This window comes from Drosophila biarmipes, unplaced genomic scaffold (genome assembly GCF_025231255.1).
Source record: "Drosophila biarmipes strain raj3 unplaced genomic scaffold, RU_DBia_V1.1 ptg000024l, whole genome shotgun sequence".
NCBI lineage: Eukaryota > Metazoa > Arthropoda > Insecta > Diptera > Drosophilidae > Drosophila > Drosophila biarmipes.
The window spans coordinates 1,535,798-1,554,823 of record NW_026114541.1 but is presented as its reverse complement, the minus strand read 5'-3'; the positions used below and the strand labels follow the sequence as shown (position 1 = coordinate 1,554,823).

Here is a 19,026-nt window from a genome sequence, read left to right as displayed (position 1 = left end):
ATTGAATTAATTAAAGGAAATGAAGTTACAGCTAAAGTAACACAATATTTTCACAAATAAAAAATTAAAATTTTTTGTAGGGAAATGACACAGGCCTCAGCAAAAAAAATATTCATGTATGCGGTTTATTTCCATAATGACTCAGATTTTCTCACAATCCAAAAAGCTTATGTAGAAATTATAAATGCAAATCATTTATCGAAATTAGTAAGATGTACGGCAAGACTTGAAAACATATTGCAATATACAGACATACAAAAAAAAATTTAACGACATAAGGAATTTTTACATCCAGGAATCGAAAAAACAACTAAATGGTTTAGGGAAACACATTACTTCCCTGATTAACAAAAGTTACTTTGATGGATTTGGATGGATTTTTATTTGGTAGGTCACCAACAATTTGGATCGTCTATCGACGTATATTCAAAATTTGATATTCTAGTAGAAGTCACAGCCTTTGTAGTATGCGCACATATTCAGTGTACACTGTACCAATAAAGTAACATTGATTAAGCATAAATAAATTAGCAACACATTGTACACAAACAAAACATTTTCGAGGTGATCCAGTCACTCCGATTAGAAACTCCTCAAGCCCTTGGGCCCGCAGCGACGAAGACAGAGCCGAAACATTTGCTTTATACCTACGAAATGTATTTTAGCCAAACGCGGCCACAAACTCTTTCCAACTACAGCCCTGAAATTTCAATTAGCCTGATCTTGTTTCAAGCACCTGAAACTGCTTATGTCATTAGGAAGCAATTAAAACCGAAAAAGGCTCCAGGGCGAGACCTAATAACTTCAAAAATGATTCTTGAACTTCCAGACTGCGCAATGGATGTTAGATGTAAACTATTTACCGGAAACTTGGCTACTACCCCAAAAAATGGAAAAAGTCTATGGTTATAATGATACCGAAGCCAGGCCAATAAGCTTACAATCGTTCCTGTCCAAATTACTAGAAAAATATCTTAGTCGCGGCACATTAAATCGGGTTTCGAGAAAGCCACGGAACCATCGAGCTAGTAAACCGGATAACATCAGAAATTCGAACAGCCTTCGAACATCGGAAATATTGCAGTGCGATAGAGATGCCAAGGCAATCTAACAATTAAGCTTCTCAGCCCAACGTATACGAAGTCATTAATAATGATGTAGTACGTAAAGTAGTGACCTTGCACATAAAAAATATGCTGTTTTTTTAAACATGGTAAGAAAATTATAAATCAGCCAATAAAAAATGGCACCATGGAAAAATATCTTTGAACAAATTTTAATAGATAGTTTTAAAATTATGGGCAATAAAATATTGAAAACATTGAGAGTAGCGCTACTCAACCCGGTGACCAAATTAACAAATGTTAAAGAAAAAGAATCTATATTGTCTACATTACATGATGATCCAGTACAAGGAGGTCACACAGGCATTGGAAAAACCTCGTACAAGGTCTAAGACATTTTTATTGGAAAGGATAACTCGAGATATTACTGAGTAGGTACAAAAATGTCCAAAATAACAAAAATCAAAAATGACAAATAAATCGCCCTCTACCCAAGTCGGAGAATGGTAATGAATACCTAGTCTCAATTTCAAACAAAAAATTTAGTTCGGTAGCCAAAGCGATATTGGAGAATTTTATTCTAAACTACGGTCCAATAAAGACGTTCATTACGGACATGAGAACAGAATACAAAAATTCTATAATAAATGATTTTTACAATTATTTAAAAATAAATTATATAACACCTACTGCACACTATTACCAGACAGTTCAAACAGTCGAAAGAAGTCACATAACTTTTAAAAAATATATGCTTTTATATATATTGGCTGATAAAAATTATTGGGCCGTATGGATCCAATATTTCGTATACTGTTTCAATACGACCCCAGCACATGATTATTGTTCATATGAACTTGTCTTTGGTAAAACAAGTAATTTACCTACATATTTTAATAGCGTAGATAACATAGAATCCATATACAATATAGATAACTATGCTAGGGAAAGTAAATATAGATAAGAAATGGCATTCAAAAGAGCAAGAATTATATTCGAAGAAAACAAGACAAAGAATAAAAAATTATATGACAAGAACGTTATAAACCTAAGCCTAAACCTAAACAAATAATGATAACATAGTTATTTCCGGAAATAACAGTAAAAAAACCGCTCATAAAGATAGCTAAAAATATTTAATTCATAGCAGACACACAAAATTAAATTTTTAAAATAAATTATACGAAACAAGAAAGGATGGTAACATCGGCCGAAGTTTGTATACCCTTGCAGTAATAAGAAATAATCAACTTTAATAACACCATGTACAATTTTAAAAATTGTTGTTGACTTCAGTAATATTAAAAAAATGATTTCGTTCTCTTCTTCAGACCACTTTTTGACATCTATATGTTAGAGTAGTCCGGTTTTTATTAAATTACATTTGAAATTCTTAAAAATAGAGAAAATTTTGATTCCCAATAATAAGATATGTCAAAAAACCCCAAAACTATAATTTGTTTCATATTATTTTCCCACCTATTTACCGATCGTTCCTATGACAGCTATATGAAATAGTCGTCCGATTTGAATACAATTTAATTCAAAATTCAGAACTAATAAAAAATTGTTATTTCCAAGCTTAGAATGTTATATGTTAAAAGGCACCAAAGCTGTAATTTGTTTCATATTATTTTCCCACCAATATTCCGATTGTTTCTATGGCAGCTATATGGTGTCACAAACGTGCCAGTGCAATTTTTCAAGTTTACTAAATGTGCCAAACACTACACCTTACACAATTGTTTAAATTCAGGAGTACAAATTCAAATAACAAGTAAAAACGGTATTGCGGGCATAGAAAGTGTTTGTGCCCAAGCGAAAATGGCACTTCTAGGTCACGTCGCGGGACAAGGGGGTTATACTGAGCGTCTTGTCGCTGGCACGGGGAAGCTTTTATGCCAGGACGAACGCGTCACGACGATGGACGAGAAGGCGATGCGGGCACTGATCTGAGGTTTGAGCTACTGGAGGTTAGCGACGCCTATTACGACGCCTATTCCCAGAAATAGGAAGTAAAGCCGCGGAGTTATGAGTGCGTTGATTAATGATTTATTGTTTACTTGGTATTAGCTTATTTACTACTTAGAACACGAAAGTTTACAAATATGAGTTATAACTGTTGACATTGAATATAATATGTTGATCAGCAATTCTCTTAACCAGTGTGTGGTACTGAGCGGGTAGTACTGTTTCAAACAGCGCTATTGCTTGGTTTGTTGGGTGTTGGTCATATTAATCAGCTTTGGGTACGAACCTTCTCCCTCTGGCACGTTCACAATTCATCCAATATATGACTGAATAGCGTATCAAAGGAGTGTTCTTTTCTAGGAAAACCGGTGATTACATAGCCAAGCGTAGTGCCGTTCGCCAGAGGTTTATTAGGTCCTAGTCTAAAAAGTTTACCAGTTACTAACCGGGCATGCAGGTCAACCCCTAAGATGAGGTCAATGGGCTTATGTTGCCGAAAGTCAACATCTGCTAAAGGCAGTCTCTTAGAAATTATTAGATCGTGTGCAATCGGTAACGATGATTGTTTTTAAATGACTGTGGAAATAATAAATACCTCTTCTGGGGTTGCAATTCGGAGATTCATGACGAGGATAGCTTTAATATTGACTTGGTCGCTGTTGTTACTTTTCTTCCGATTCCACATATTTCAATCGGTAACGACATTTTTTTAAGAGAAGCAGATCTGGTATCCTCCTTGAAGTGAGACTTACCTTTTAAGTTGACCGGTAGGTCCTTCTAATGATACCTTGGCGGTCGCGAGAAGAACCTGTCCTCTGGGGTTGTCGTAGCCTGCGATGGTTACTGCGCCTTTGGGTAACATTGATTGATGCCATTGATGGCAGTCTCGACAAGTAAACAGTGACCCACAGTTTTCAATCTATTAGACGCCTTAATGTGATGTGGTCCTGGGTGACAAATCTTGCGCTCTCTTCGTTGCGGACTGGCTGAGGGCGGAGCGTTTTTGTAGGTTGTGCATCTATCGTTTCCAGCATTCAAGCGCGCCGCTCAATAAACGACAGTACTCCGCCACGTTGGAATTTCTTTTGGGGCATCTGCTGAGTTTTCCAATGAAGCAAGACTCTGTTGGTGTAGTTTTCTCCTAATTATAAAACACAGAATTGGATCCCAGGATTTTGTGTAGATATGAGCTTAAAGTCTTTCGCACTGTGTCAAGTAGTGCTCAAAGCTGTTGCGCAGACCCGTTAAGGGCACGTAGTTGACGATATCTCCGTTTTGGCATCTGGCTTTTAGTCGTTGCCAGGAGTTGTCGTATCCGCCTTGAGAGAAGGCCGTATCTGTCAAAATGTTTCTTGCTTCACCGCGGAGTGTGTCTTGTAGAATATACATACAGCTTCTGGCTGGCTGAGTATGGTTTATTATGCATCAATTCCACAAAAACCGTGTCAAAGTTATTAATCAACACACTCGTAAATGGCCAAATATATATGTACTGGTCCAGAATATATTACTCTGCCTGAACACTGAACTTCTTTTGTGCGTATCAAAATCTATTTGATGGTCCTAAAAATTTAAGATGTGCTATTCTGAATTCTAAAATGCTTTGTACGCCTTTCTAACATGATGTGTCTAATTAACGCCGTTAACAACAAACGACTTTGCATTCAAAATTTTTTAAAAACTTTTATTTCTGATTTCTTGAAGACTTCTCTAACGATTTTGGGTAAAACTTTAATGTGTTAGTTACTCTTTAAAGTTATTAATAAACAAAAATTTCAAAATTTACTAGTTCAAAAAATCTAACACTTCCTGAGCGTATCTTTATTCTAGGGTATTGGAATTTTTTAAATTCATATAAATAGTAACAAAAAATTTTAATTTTACGAAGTTGGGAAAGGTATGCGGATTATATGATTTGTGTTTAAAGCATAACTTCTGATATCAAAACACCTCTTAACGAGAAAAGTTCTGATATTAGTATTTACGACGAAAATGTATTATATTAGTAGCGAAGTGTAGGGTGATGTAAACTTCTCGTCTTATCGTGTCGAAAATGTACACTACCCTAATATTAATAAGAAGTCCGTATTTTGTTCGTGTGGTAAATATACCCGTTACTCGTAGAGTAAAAGGGTATACTAGATTCGTCAGAAGGAAGCGTTTCCGACCCCATAAAGGTATATATTCTTGATCAGGAACACTAAATGAGTCGATCTAGCTATGTCCGTCTGTCCGACCGGGTATGTGTTTATAGTTATTTTAATATTTCTATTAGATTTGTTTAATCTCTTGGCTTTGTTATTGTAACTTACGCTCTCTAAGCTTGCTAGAACTCTTTTACTCCCTCTCAATCTACCTCGCTCTATTTTATAACTGTAATTTGCCCTTTATATAAACCTGCTGAATTTGTGCTAGACTTTTTCAGTTCTATTTCTGTAACTCCCTCTCTTGCGTGTTTAAAGTTGTAAGTGTCGCACAAGCCACGCTCAGTTGTTAGAATATTTATTCTCTCGTACTCTCTTACGTTTGATTAATTTTTGCGATCTAGCGTTGTTATTATACCCGTTACTTGTAGAGTAAAAGGGTATAGGAAGCGTTTCCGACCCCATTAAGTATATATATTCTTGATCAGGATCACTAGCCGAGTCGATCTAGCCATGTCCGTCTATCCGTCCGTCCGTATGAAAAAAAACATACGAGATAGAACAGTCGAACTTGGCAAGCAGATTCCTGGGCTTCGTACGCAACGCAAGTTTGGGGTGCCACGCCCGCTCTAACGCCCACAGTCCGCGAAAATCTGATAGAAAACAAATTTTAACTGAAATGTATTTTTCTCATCAATACCTATCGATTGACCCCAAAAAAAATATGCGTCGCCCACTCTAACGCCAAAAAACCGCCCACAGCTGTCATCCTAGACATTTTTTTTGGTAAACTAAATTTATCTCATTAAAACCTTTCGATTGGCCAAACAACGGGGGCCTAACGCCCCCAAACGGCTAAAACGGTTAAAACTGTCTGCCGCCCATATAACATATCCCAAAGTAGCCGGTAGGTGGCGCTTTAAAATATTTCTTTGCTGCTTATATATCTTCATTTCTATTTTACTCCCTCAAGCTGAGTAACGGGTACCTGATAGTCGAGGCATTTGACTTTAGCGTTCTTCCTTGTATTTTTTTTTTGTGTTTTGTGCCTTTTTGATTTTTGAGGTATTTTTCATGTTTTATTGCATTTCATATTCTTAAAAAAACTTTTGTTATCTTATAATGGCCCTTGTCTGTTCTTGCGTCTTTAACTAAAGACCCCTTTATTTTTTGCTGGCTCAGCGATTCGATGATGCACGTCAAATGTGCAGGATTTACCAGTTAAAGATTTTATTGATCTTAATTCTGGTCATATGGGTCCTGCAAGAAAATGATGGTTGAGATGAGCCGCTTTATGAAGCAGACTTGAGACAGCCTATTGAATATCTCAGGCAACTCAATGGGGGGTTCAATACCGTCTGTGCCCAGTTTAATAACAAAAAATTATTAACCGATTCGGTGCCGACCGTACCTATAGGTACAGTAGGCACAGTTCCTCGATCTCAGCCTAGTGAGGTTCACATTGCTGCTAGGGGGCGTAAGAAACTTTCAGTTGTTCCACAAAGGAAGCAATTATTTTTTTCTATATTCAACCCTGATACCACATCTGAGGATCTTTTGGAATTTATACGTGAAAAATTCCCATCCGAAGATATTGCAGTTGAACAATTTCGATACTCATACGCTCGTAGGATATCGTTATTTAAAATAATTGCCAGATGCTTTTAATGTTTTACTTTGATGATTCAGTAATTAAAGAATTTGTTCCAAATCAACCGAGAACAAATAACAGGCCCCCACTGTGACAAAAACTAAAAAGTTTTATTTTTGCGGTGTGCTGATTGCCGTTAGCTATATCCCGAATGAAATTTATTTTCTAAGTGTCAATGTTTCCTTGCAATCTATATCTGTTTTTGTTACATGTTCTTATATTTCACCTGATCTAGTAATTTACGAGCACCATCTGTCTGCAATATAATTTGTTTTATTCCTTCTTTCTAACAGAGATCATTTGATTGTTTTAGGTGACTTAAATCTACCTGATATTTTTTGGTCTCTTCCTACTGACTCATCACTAGCCCTTGCCACTAAGTATTCTGATCTCCCACCCGACTTCTTGTATGTGCTCATCAACTTATTCTCTCTTGGCAGGTTGCCTTTGTTGACCAAGAGTGCCCTTTCAGACTCCTGAAGCTGTGTCCAGATTTAGACCCCGATCCGGACGGCGATCCCATCTTCCCGGCGTGTTTCCAGCCAGTCATCATCGAATCTTTGGAGACCTTGATTTAAAATTGTATTGAACACTTACCACTGTAACAATTGGAATTTTCAAATGTCCGGCTACCTGAAATGTCTATTCAATATGAATTTCCACAATGTTTTTGTTTTTATTGTTTTACTTTCTGAAAGCTTTTGGTTTAATTATGATTTAGTAATTAAAGAATTTGTTCCAAATAAACCGAGAACCAATACCATGCATTCCACTGTGCCAAAAATTGCCGTGCTGATTTGTGTGCCGATTGCCGTGACCTCTAGCCTAATATCTGAAAGAATTCTCATTCATATCCCGAAAGAAATTGAATTTCTAAGTGTGAAAGTTTTCGTGCAATCTTTATCTATTTTTGTTACATGTTCTTATATTCCACCTTACTCTGATCTAGTAATTTATGAGCATCATCTGTCTGCAAAAAAATCTGTTCTATCCCTTTTTCCTAACAGAGACCTTTTGATTGTTTTAGGTGACTTTAATCTTCCTGATAATTCTTGGTCTCCTCCTACTGACTCATTTGTCGCTCTGCCTTTACCCGCCCATGATTTTGTGGATGGCCTTTTAGAATTATCGCTACAGCGATTAAGGTGTATAAAAAATTCCTGAAGTAGACAATTAGATCTTGTGTTTGTTTCAGACCCGTCTGAAATCACAGTATGTAGAACTGACGCTCTTTTTGTACCTGAAGACCGAAATCATCCAACTATGGAACTGAAAATTTGCCTCCCCTGCTCTGATACCCTCTCTCCTTTAGTTTCTCCAACTAAAATGGGATGTTTTCGTAAATGTTACTATAATAAACTTAACGATATGATTTCTCATTTTAATTGGTCAGAATTGTACAATTGTACAGACATTGATAGTGCCACTGTACTATTCTATACAGTGTTAAATACTTTTTTTTAATGAATGCGTACCTGATAGGTCAAAGTCTTAAAAACCTTAAATCGAACACTTAAAAAAAGTGTAAAAAATCGGGTAGACCAGCAGATTTTTCGAAATATGTGGTGGCTCGAATAGATTTTAATGTTCTCAACAGTTAGTGCTATTCTGTGGATCTAAACCGATGCAAATTTGAATTATCAAACGACCCGAAACAGTTCTACAACTTTGTTAATGCCAAACGTAAGTCATCCGCATAGCCTTTATCGGTACGTCTAAACTCAATGGAGGTATAGAAATTGCTGATTTATTTGCTGAGTTTTTCCAAACTACTTATAGGTCGGTTGTTTGGTCAAATTCGAAGTACCCTAACCTTAAATAGGGCAAATTGTATTTTTACCGCTGTAGTTACCAAAAGTTCTCTTTTAAGAGATTTAGGAAGAACAACTTAATCTCCCGGTCCAGATGGACTACCTGGGTGTGTGCTAAACGATTCTTAAACTTTTAAATTTGCATATTTTATCATCAGTTTTTTCTACTATCTTTTATTATTCCACTTCACAAAAAGGGTGCTAAGGCCCAGAATTATAGACAAATTTGTTGAAAACATCTAAAGCATTGGAACGTATTATCACTTCTCATTTGCAACATGTTAGCTATTCGATTGTATCACCGTGTCAGCATGGTTTTGTTAGGCGAGGATCGACCAACACCAACCTTCTTGAATTGTAAATTATTGTAATAAATGTATTTAAGGAAAATATACAGACTGAAGTTATATATACTGATTTTAGTAAGGCCTGTCAATCTCTCTCTCTCTCTCTCTCTCTCTCTCTTTATTCAAAATAGATCAGCTTGGCCTTTAACTTATTTGAATGGTGGGACTCAGAAAGTTATTATAGAGAGTGTTGTAGTCATTTGTGCCCTTTGCTATTAAGTTTGTTTGTTAACGATTTTACCGCTATCCTAACACATATTAGTATTGTAATGTATGCTGATGATGTTAAGTTTTGTTTAATATATAATGATATAGCGTCGGGATTTAACTTATAGTCAGTTTTCATGGATGGTGTGGGTACAACCTTTTAAATTTGAACTGCCTCCTACGTTTATCGGTTACTTTCTTAAAAATACTCCTCTCGAACGAATATATTCGGTTAAACTTAAATTTGACTGCCACATAATGTCCACTGTTAACAAAGCCATGAGAGTTCTTGGGTTTATAAAGCTTTGGTCAAAAGAATTTGATGACCCTTATACGACCAAATTATTATTTACCTCCCTTGTCCGTCCTATTTTGGAATATTGTTCATCGGTTTGGAGTCCACAATATGAAGTGCACTTCGACCGTTTAGGATCGGTACAAAACAATTTCCTTTATTTGCCCTGCTTAGTTTGAACTGGGATCAAAATGTAGCTTTCCTACCAGAGTAGATTACAATTGCTTAATTTACCTACACTTGTAAATCGTAGAACAATGCTTGCTACTATTTTTATAAAAATCTTATAAGAGGGGATATTGATTTTGTAGAACTTGTAAACCGCCTAACATTTAATGATTCTGTTAGACTAGCACGAAATTATTATTCTCAAAATTTTCCACGATGTACTTTACATTTTTGTCAGCACGATCCCTTTCGCGTTCTCGACCAAGATGAACAAACGACAGGTTAATTACTCGGTCGCGGAAAAGGATCACTGATCACGCCAGCCTTGGGTGGTTAATGACAATGAAGGATCTATTCAGACGACTCAAAAGGTGGCCTATACAGCTACAGGGCTAGGATTTCAAGATTGAACATCGCAAAGGCAGCGAGAACGTGCAGGATGTAGAGTTTAACAAGGAAGGAGGAATTGAAAGGATCCGAATGGAAGCTGTGGATCCCGCCTTCGTATCCGAGGCGTTTGAGGAGAAGATGGACGGCTTCGGTATACAGCACCTAAAGACTCCAGAATACTCACCACAGAGCAATGCCGAGAGGATAAACAGGAACGTCCTTCAACGTCAAGTTTGCCCGCAAGTTCCTGAAAGCTAGGGGGGTCAAATCCGTTGGTGGCAATGCATACTTGCTGGAAGACCTCCAAGGCCGCAGTCTGGGAGTGTATCATGCCAAGGACATCTGGCTGTGATCTGAAAAAAAGAAAAACAAAGTATACAAGCATCGCCATCACATCTGCTATACCTCCCGTCATGCGTGGGCCCCGCATTAGGCGCCAATAGAACTGCAAGATGGTATCAGTGCCGGGTTTAGTCCCATTTCATCTCCAAAGCTACCAGTTATTTCGTCGTTCTCCTGAAGCCTCGGGTAGCACCTCTCGAAATCTTTGGTTGGTGTTGCAATTGGAGTCGATGATGGGAGTGACTCTATCGATAGGTTGGGCCGATAGGGCGATAGTCGCAGCTGCGGGATGAAGCGGTTCGCTCCGAGATCATCTTAAATGGCACTCATCTGTCCAATGACCCAATTTTAGGAGAGGCCATGTAATATGGCGGGGGCAGAAATAAAAATGATCAGCAGATATGGGTATCGTCGCAGCCATATTGCCGAACCAGACAGATGCAGCTAGAAGCCTAAGTTAAATTTTGTGCCAAAAATAAAATAAAAGTGAGTGGTAGTATGTATTTATTATTTGCGGTATTTATTATTAATCATTTATAGGGCAATCGGGGTCCCGACACAAAAGGGGCCCGGGAGATTTACTTGGGATTTCGACTACATACTGGGCAGATTTTTTTTGGGATTTCGACTACCTACTTGCCAGATTTACTTAGGAGTTCGACTACATACTTTGGAGATTATATTGGGAGTTCGCCTACATACTTGGGAGTTCTACTAAAATACTTTACATACTACCCATAATTTGGCTGCACGGATTACCAGCCGAGAACGCCTTTGCCATCCTCGCCGCAGACATCCAGTATTTCCCGGTGAGTCCGTTCCGGACTACAAATTCCGCCTCATCTCGGCATATCCATGTCGTCAGACAGCAGTGTTGCAAATTACCGCCATTTCGTTTTTGGCGGCCGAGTGCGCCTGTTAGCTATCTTGAATGCCGCTGGCCTCCAGCAAAAAGTGCTCAGCCCGACGACAATCGCCCTCCGTCCCTGCCAGCAGTGGCTGAAAATTTAAAACAATTAAAACACATGTACCTTGATTAAAACCCAAATTTCTGTCAATGTTTGTTAATATTTACCTTTGTTTACGTTTCGTTCTTAGTGATGTCCGATAGTTTCAGTGATGCGAGAGAGCGGAGTTGTCGATGTTTTTTTATGTTGCGAGCTGTGGCATTAGGGGTACTCTGCCCTGAGCTACAGTTCGTAACAATGGTTAAATTAATTCTGTTTCGATCCTTATTAAATATATTTCCTTTTTTATTTCGAAATCATCAACAGTTGGTTAAATAACTCAGAAAATCAAACGTTATAAGGTTTTTTATTTATTTGTACACTGTAGGCTTACTTATAAAAACTAAGCTTATAAGGTTTTAATGAGTGTGTGCTGCTGAAAATGGCTCTAACCTATCAAAAAAAAAAATCGATTGTAAACCGATTAAAAATAAAAAAAGGTTTTTATTGTGTGGGCAATATTTTAAAATATTTTTAAATTAAAATTTGTTGTTATATTCAAGAACATAAACATTTTGTATTTTAAAATTGTATTTAAAAAGTTGAAGATTCAGAGGATTTTATGCAAAAGACATGAAATCAATCGGATAACTACAGATTGAGATATGGACTTGTAAACAGAGGGTACTTTTTGAAAACTACCTTTTTTTTACAAGCTTTGAAAAATTTTAGCTAAAAAATACTTTTTTTTCTGTCAAATCCTGAAAGTATACGTAAAAAAAGTTTCAGGCAAATCGAAAATGTCCGTTCGTTTGGTTTGTACAAGAACGGCCCATATGTATGCATGAATACACTTGTCATTGCCTGGCCTTGACATAATTGCTGCAATTAACTTCCTAATAAGGTCCACCAAATTGTATAGTATGTGGACATTCAAGATGGCGCGTCAAAATTTTTTGAGAAGGAGTGTGCGAAGACCATATAAAAAAAATAAAACAAAAGTACTAATTGAAATGTAAAGTTAAAACTGTCAAAGTGGAGGTACCCTTTACTCTTTTAGAAATGCGCATGTCTGACCTATTGGTTAGCATGTAAACTGGAAAAGGAAAGTCCAACGGTTTCACTGGAATGCAGTATGTTGGTTTCGTCAGTCATTTTAACTCGAGCACGTTTTCAGCAGAAAAAGGTCAGAACATGTTTTCATTGTCATTGGTTATCTACGGCTGCAGCTTAAAAAATTAAATAAAGTACCATAAAAATACTTAATTTTTAAAAGAGTTTGACGGCGAAAAAATCAATACATAACATACAGTAGTAGTAGTCTTTGCATAACCAAACAAGAAAAAATTTAACTATAAAATAGTTACTAGTAGTATTATGACAAAATGTCTATATCGCCATCGCATTGTTATGGGCTGAAAGCTAACAACGCAGGTAAGACAGGAAAAGCCAACAAAAACACCTGCGGTCCTGAGTCTTTATCTAGGATTCTCCTACCAGAGCATGAGGACACGTTAGAGTACTTCATAAAGTTCCCCAAGACTACCTTTGAAAACGAATTTGTACTTAAAAACACTAATGACAGAAAGGACAACGTGCCTATCGTAATTCTGCTAGGATGGGCAGGCTGCCAGGATCGATACCTGATGAAATACTCGAAAATTTATGAGGAAAGGGGGTAAGTATTTAGGTTTACTAACCGACACGTTCATCGCTTATTTATGACACGCCGTTTCTAGTCTTATTACTGTCCGGTACACGGCTCCGGTAGAAACTTTGTTTTGGAAGCGATCTGAAATGGTCCTTATCGGCGAGAAAATCCTGAAATTGATTCAGGATATGAATTTTGATACACACCCCCTGATATTTCACATATTTTCTAATGGCGGAGCTTTTTTGTACCAACACATTAACCTAGCTGTAATCAAGCACAAGTCTCGACTGCAAGTTCGTGGTGTCATATTTGACTCTGCTCCTGGGAAGCGAAGGATGCTTGGCCTTTACCGTGCAATCACAGCCATTTATCGAAGGGGAAAGCCTTGCAACTGCTTGACAGCATTTGTCATAACCATCACCCTCGGTATAATGTGGTTTGTAGAGGTAGGGGAAGTTAAATCTGATAAAAATCGACTGCCTCTTAGCTGCCTCTTTCATTTTAGGAATCAATTTCTGCCTTTAGATGTCTATTCGTGCAATCAACACCGTTACGCTCGAGCCCATTTTGCGAGCTGAAAAACGAAGTTAATAAGTACCCACAGCTCTTCCTATACTCCAAAGGTGACGTCGTTATCCCCTACCAAGATGTGGAAAAGTTTATTCGACTTCGGCGCGATCAGGGTATCAAGGTATCTTCTTTATGCTTCGAAGATGCCGAACACGTTAAGATCTACACCAAGTATCCCAAACAGTACATCCAGAGTGTGTGTAATTTTATAAGAAACTGTATCGGAGTACCTGCTTTTACGGTTGCTCCTAACTGTGAACCCTCAGAAAATAAATATTGGTTAAACCGGAAGTACGATTAGCACAAAAGAGCACAACCATAACTAAGTAGCTATCGAAATCCTAAATGCAAATATTTTTGCGAATTATGTTTTCTCAAAATATACACGCCGTCTCCTCCGCCTGCGTTTCTAAACAAAGTATTGTCCATATTTAAAAACGAAAATTTTAATCGTTATTTTCTGCCAATCGGCATTTTTTTGTAACAAATGTTATGAAGTTATATAGGTTATACTTGCTGAGACCTGAAAACTTTGTAGTGGGACATCCTTTCGCCATAAATTAATAAAACAGTTAATATTAAGGATAAAAACAAAGTAGAAACACTTATGGAAGTTAATTTTGTCTGAACGGTAGGCAAACATAATTTTTGAGTATATTTAATATTTTTTAAAATTTTGTTTTTGTAGTTATAAATACATTTAACAAAAATAAAGCATCCCCAAAAAAGTGAAAATTTTGGAAAAAATTAGTGACTGTTGATATTGCAAACCGACAAGTGTATCATTTTAATGTTACCATCAAAACGAGCTAACCAAGCAATATATAGACAAAACCTACGTAAAATAGATTTTATATTGATTTTTAAATATTCAGTACTAGGTAGCGGCTTTACGCCCCTTTCATATTATTTATTTAGACAGTATTTTTAAATTTGTTTTGGTTTTTGGATATGTCGATCAAATCTATTTAACATATAACAATTTAAATTATGATAATCATAAATGTGGTACTTACATCTTACCTACATAAGGATGGTACAAAAAAAGGGTATTGGCAAATCTATTACATTTGGCTTTTAAAGTAGTTTTTAACGTAAAGGCTAGTACTTGGATCGGATTTCGGATATTCCATGTAGTGTGACCAAAGATTTCACAGTTTACCGTCAATGTCTAGCATTGTCCTACTAAAAATTGGACTAATTAGAAAAAAGTAATCTGCTGGTGCAAAAAAATAACAAAATAAAAGGAAAATTTTGTAAATTATGTTGATAAAAAATGTTAAGCCTTCTTCTCCGTGCAATGCAGCTCCGATTCCTTAAGTAGCTGGCGGCGGTGAACACCAGTGGAGAACTCATAGATCTCCAACTACTGTGTAGCCTGTTCGATCCTTCCTATGGCACATTTATGATATAGTCGTCCAATTTTTATAAAATTAAATTCAACATTCAGAACTAATTTAAAAATGATATTTCCAAGCGTAGAAGATTATATGTTAAAAAACACCAAAAATATAATTTTCTTTATATTATTTTCTCACTAATTTTCCGATCGTTCTTATAATAGCTATATGATATAGTCGTCCGCTTTCGATAAAATTTAATTTAATTCAATTTAATTAACACCAAAGATATAGTTTTTTTTTTAAATTTTTTTCCCGACTGTTCCTATGGGAGCTAAAAGATATAGTTGTCCGATCCGGCTGGTTTCGACTTATATACTATCTGCAATAGAAAGAAGACAAAAGCCAAATCCTCAAACAAAAACAAACATACCACTAACAGCGACAACGAATCGCTTTAAAAGCCACAGATCTCCACTACTTTAACGTTCAACCTTAGAACTTCTTACACTACCAGAATGCCACTAATTTTAATTCAATGGAACATTCAAGGATATACAAATAACTATTATAATCTCCTTATACTGATTAAAAAATACTCTCCGCATGTCATTACACTTCAAGAAACACACATACAATACACTAACAATATACCAACTCCAATAAATTTCACACTACTAACAAACATAGCCACCAATAGATTTGGCGGCATAGCGCTATTAGTACACAAGTCAATTCAATATTCCATAGTAAACATTCCAAACGAACCCAGCAATACACATAAAATCCAAGAAGAGCATGCGCATGAAGACAACATACATTTCCCCAAGCAGAACCGTCACAAACCAAATGCTTAAAGGCACTTTGTACAATAACCAAACACCATCACTAATTCTAAGAGACTTTAACGGATGGCACCCTGCCTGGGGTTCCCCGAAAACTAATTCTCAAGGAAAAACAATAAAACTATTTATTGACAACACACAGCTTATCTTACTAAATGACAAATTTCCTCACACATTTCTGAACACACAACACATACATGCATATCGACCTTTCAGTTTGCTCACCAACACTTGCCCCACACGCCAAGTGGGAAATACTTAATGATCTCCACGCCAGCGACCATTTCCCTATAGTTATCTCTCTATTCCCTCCAAACACGATAAACAAATAACCATTTGTTATATTAAAAAAAGCCAATTGGGAGCAATTCGAGACTCTCACACACAAAAATAACGAAATATTCCCCAATTCACTATACGTCAACAAAGAAGCCGCACAACTTAACAAAATTATATTACATAGCGCAAACATTTCCATCCCACAAACCTTAGTAAATACAAAGCCCTTCAAGGTTCCCTGGTGGAACAAAAAACTAGCACAGTTAAAACAAGAAAAACAATTAGCTTAGCACTTAATCGCAAAATCAACCTTACAAATATTATAAACTACAAACGCTTAAGCCAAGTATAAGTTCGAAATTAAGAAAAGAAAAAGCGAAGCTTTCAGCTCTTTTACATCCACCATACAACCAAAACCTCCTTCATCTAAAATATGGAGCAACATATGGAGCTTCTGCGGTCTTAACCCACGCAAACAAATTCACGCCATACTTAATCCCAAAAACAACACAACAATAACAGATACTCTCAAAATAGCCAACAACAGCCAAAACTATCGAGGAAAACATAACTCACCTTGAATTAATGTCAGCACTACAAACACTTAAAGGATCCACTCCAGGATTAAACAGAATTTCTTACGAAATGCAACAGCTCCCTTACCACAAAATACAGAATAAAAAACCTCTTTAACCAAATTTTCGACAGCCACATACCTCAAGCCTACAAAATAAGCTTAGTCATACCGATACTTAACCAAAAAGCTGACAAAACAAACATCTCTTCGTACAGACCCATTTCCCTCAACTGCTGTCTAGCAAAAACACTAGACAAAATCATAGCAAAAAGACTATAGTGGTTTGTGACCCACAACAAACTTTTAAATACAAACCAATTCGTCTTTAAAAAAAGCAAATCGACTTCGGATAGTCTCCTATACGTAGACCATCTCATAACGAAGTCGAAGAGGCACACCTCCCTCGTCACTGTTGACTTTTCAAGAGCCTTTGATCGAGTATGTGTTCACACTATAATTGATCAACTAATTGTCAGATGCCGCACATGTCAAATTCACTCCCATTATCCCACAAGGATCACCTATATCGGTAATCCTATTTCTCATTGCATACAATAAACTCTCAAACATAATATCTTTATACAGAGAAATTAAATTTAAGGCATAACCGATGACTTTTTCCTCATAATAAATTTCAGAAACAACAAAAACCTTAATTTAAACCTAGGCATATCTATCCTTAGCTAAATGCCAACACCTCCATATTTGAAAAACACAATTGCAGTCGCACCATAAGCTGTAGCAATACACCAATACAGCAAGTAACAGCACTCAAAATCTTAGGGATAATCATAAACAGTAAATACAAATGGGCCACACACATAAAATTAATTTTTCCATCACTACACCAAAAATTGAATATCATAAAATGCCTTTCCAACCTCAAATTCAATTGTAACACACAATCACAGAAAATCAAAAAAGAACCCATCAACTATAGATCGCATAATAAACCTTTATCAAGCACTAAACCTACCCTACGAGACAGTTAAACTACACAAATACCAGCCACCTTGGGATCTCCCAAACCTCATAGACACAACATTTAGAGCGCACAAGAAATAAACCACACCACCAGATACATACAGGAAACTATACGAACATACCAAAGACAGCCATAAGACACACAAATTCATATTTACGGACGGATCAAAAATAAACTCCACTATATCATATGCAATCAGATACTTGTATTATTAAATATGGTATCCTACCCCCACACTCATCAGTACTCTCCGCAAAAATAATAGCCTTATTAGTAGCGATCGACCAACTCAAAAGCACAAGGGAAAGTTCATGATCAGCTCTGACGCTCTCTCAGCAATCGACGCCATAAGAAACACAAACAACAACAATTTTTACTCCAACAAAATCAGATCACTTTTTACAAAACTAGCCCCAAAAATTAAAATATTGTGGATCCCTGGTCATGTAGGCATAGCAGGCAACAAGCTAGCCGACCAAACAGCAAAATCAACATGCAATATGCCCCTTATTTATACCCCAAACATTAATTTAACAGACATAATCAGACACTTAAAACTAGAATTCCTAACTAGAAATAAACTACTCTGAAATTAATGGTACAAAAACATTAACAAAGACTATTCAAACATCGACAATTATTGCATATCCTTCCATCCCAAATCGATCAAATTAAAATAACGCGCCTTAGACTAGGCCACACAAAACTTACACACGAGCACTACTTAAATCAAAACCAAACCTCACCCTGCCCCTTCTGCCAAGGCGACAATACCATACCCAATATTAAATAAATAAATAAATAATATTTTTTAATTAGTTCTGCATTTCAAATTAAATTTTATCAAAATCGGACGATTATATCATATAGAAACGATCGGAAAATTGGTGGGAAAATAATATGGAAAAAATTATAGCTTTGGGGCTTTTCGCTGTCTACAGAGGAATTCGTCCGGAGTGTCTCTCTATCTGAGAAAGTTTTGAGCTAAGCTCAGATCACATCCCACTTCTCGTCGAATTAAGAGTCGCTGCGCAAAGAATTGTTCGTAGGCCTTGCATCCTTTCTCGAAATGCGAGCCTTCCACACTTTCAAGAAGCAATCAACCGGCTTGTCAACCTTAATTTGGTCTTAGGCTCTCCTGACGCAATTAACGACGCCATCCAGCTATTTGTGCGGAACATCCATATTGCTGCCGAGTCCTCAACATCAGGACAAGTCTCAAGCCCTTCCAGCCCACCTCAGGCTCATTTAAAACCTGTGCTTATGGATCTGGTAAGGTTGAAACGCTCACTTTGGCGCAGATATATGAGATCTCAAGATCCAGTCGACAAAAGGGCATATCGTAGAGCCGAAGACGATCTTAAGAAGCTTCTTTATGAAACGAAGCGAAAATATTTCGATACGATGCTTCTCAATGCTGACCCCACCAAGCCTTAGGG

The 19,026-nt window shown here is 36.8% G+C and overlaps 1 protein-coding gene and 1 long non-coding RNA gene across 8 annotated transcripts; one reads left to right on the top strand and one right to left on the bottom strand.

The window, feature by feature from the left end:
• Nucleotides 1-2,653: 2,653 nt before the first annotated feature.
• On the bottom strand, nt 2,654-11,740 carry LOC108035371 (uncharacterized). 3 transcript variants are annotated; one of them, XR_001768772.3, is made up of 3 exons: nt 11,466-11,740; nt 3,788-11,389; nt 2,654-3,611 (listed from the first exon to the last, which is right to left on the bottom strand). It is a non-coding gene; the product is annotated as an uncharacterized LOC108035371 (long non-coding RNA). The 3 variants fall into 3 exon arrangements; XR_007765684.1 differs by having other exon boundaries at nt 2,654-3,457; XR_007765683.1 differs by lacking the exon at nt 2,654-3,611 and having other exon boundaries at nt 7,498-10,401; nt 10,454-11,389; nt 11,466-11,596.
• Nucleotides 11,741-12,222: 482 nt separating this feature from the next.
• Nucleotides 12,223-18,402, top strand: LOC108035375 (transmembrane protein 53). Of its 5 annotated transcripts, none has more exons than XM_050890377.1 (4): nt 12,223-12,523; nt 12,760-13,015; nt 13,077-13,437; nt 13,497-18,402. In XM_050890377.1, the coding sequence occupies exons 1-4, from the start codon at nt 12,466-12,468 to the stop codon at nt 13,860-13,862; spliced, it is 1,041 nt and encodes a 346-aa protein (XP_050746334.1). In that variant the 5' UTR covers nt 12,223-12,465; the 3' UTR covers nt 13,863-18,402. The 5 variants fall into 5 exon arrangements, with proteins under 5 accessions (XP_050746334.1, XP_050746335.1, XP_050746336.1 ...); XM_050890378.1 differs by having other exon boundaries at nt 12,224-12,523; nt 12,772-13,015; XM_017110991.3 differs by having other exon boundaries at nt 12,236-12,771; nt 12,838-13,015.
• The last annotated feature ends 624 nt before the right edge of the window (nt 18,403-19,026 follow it).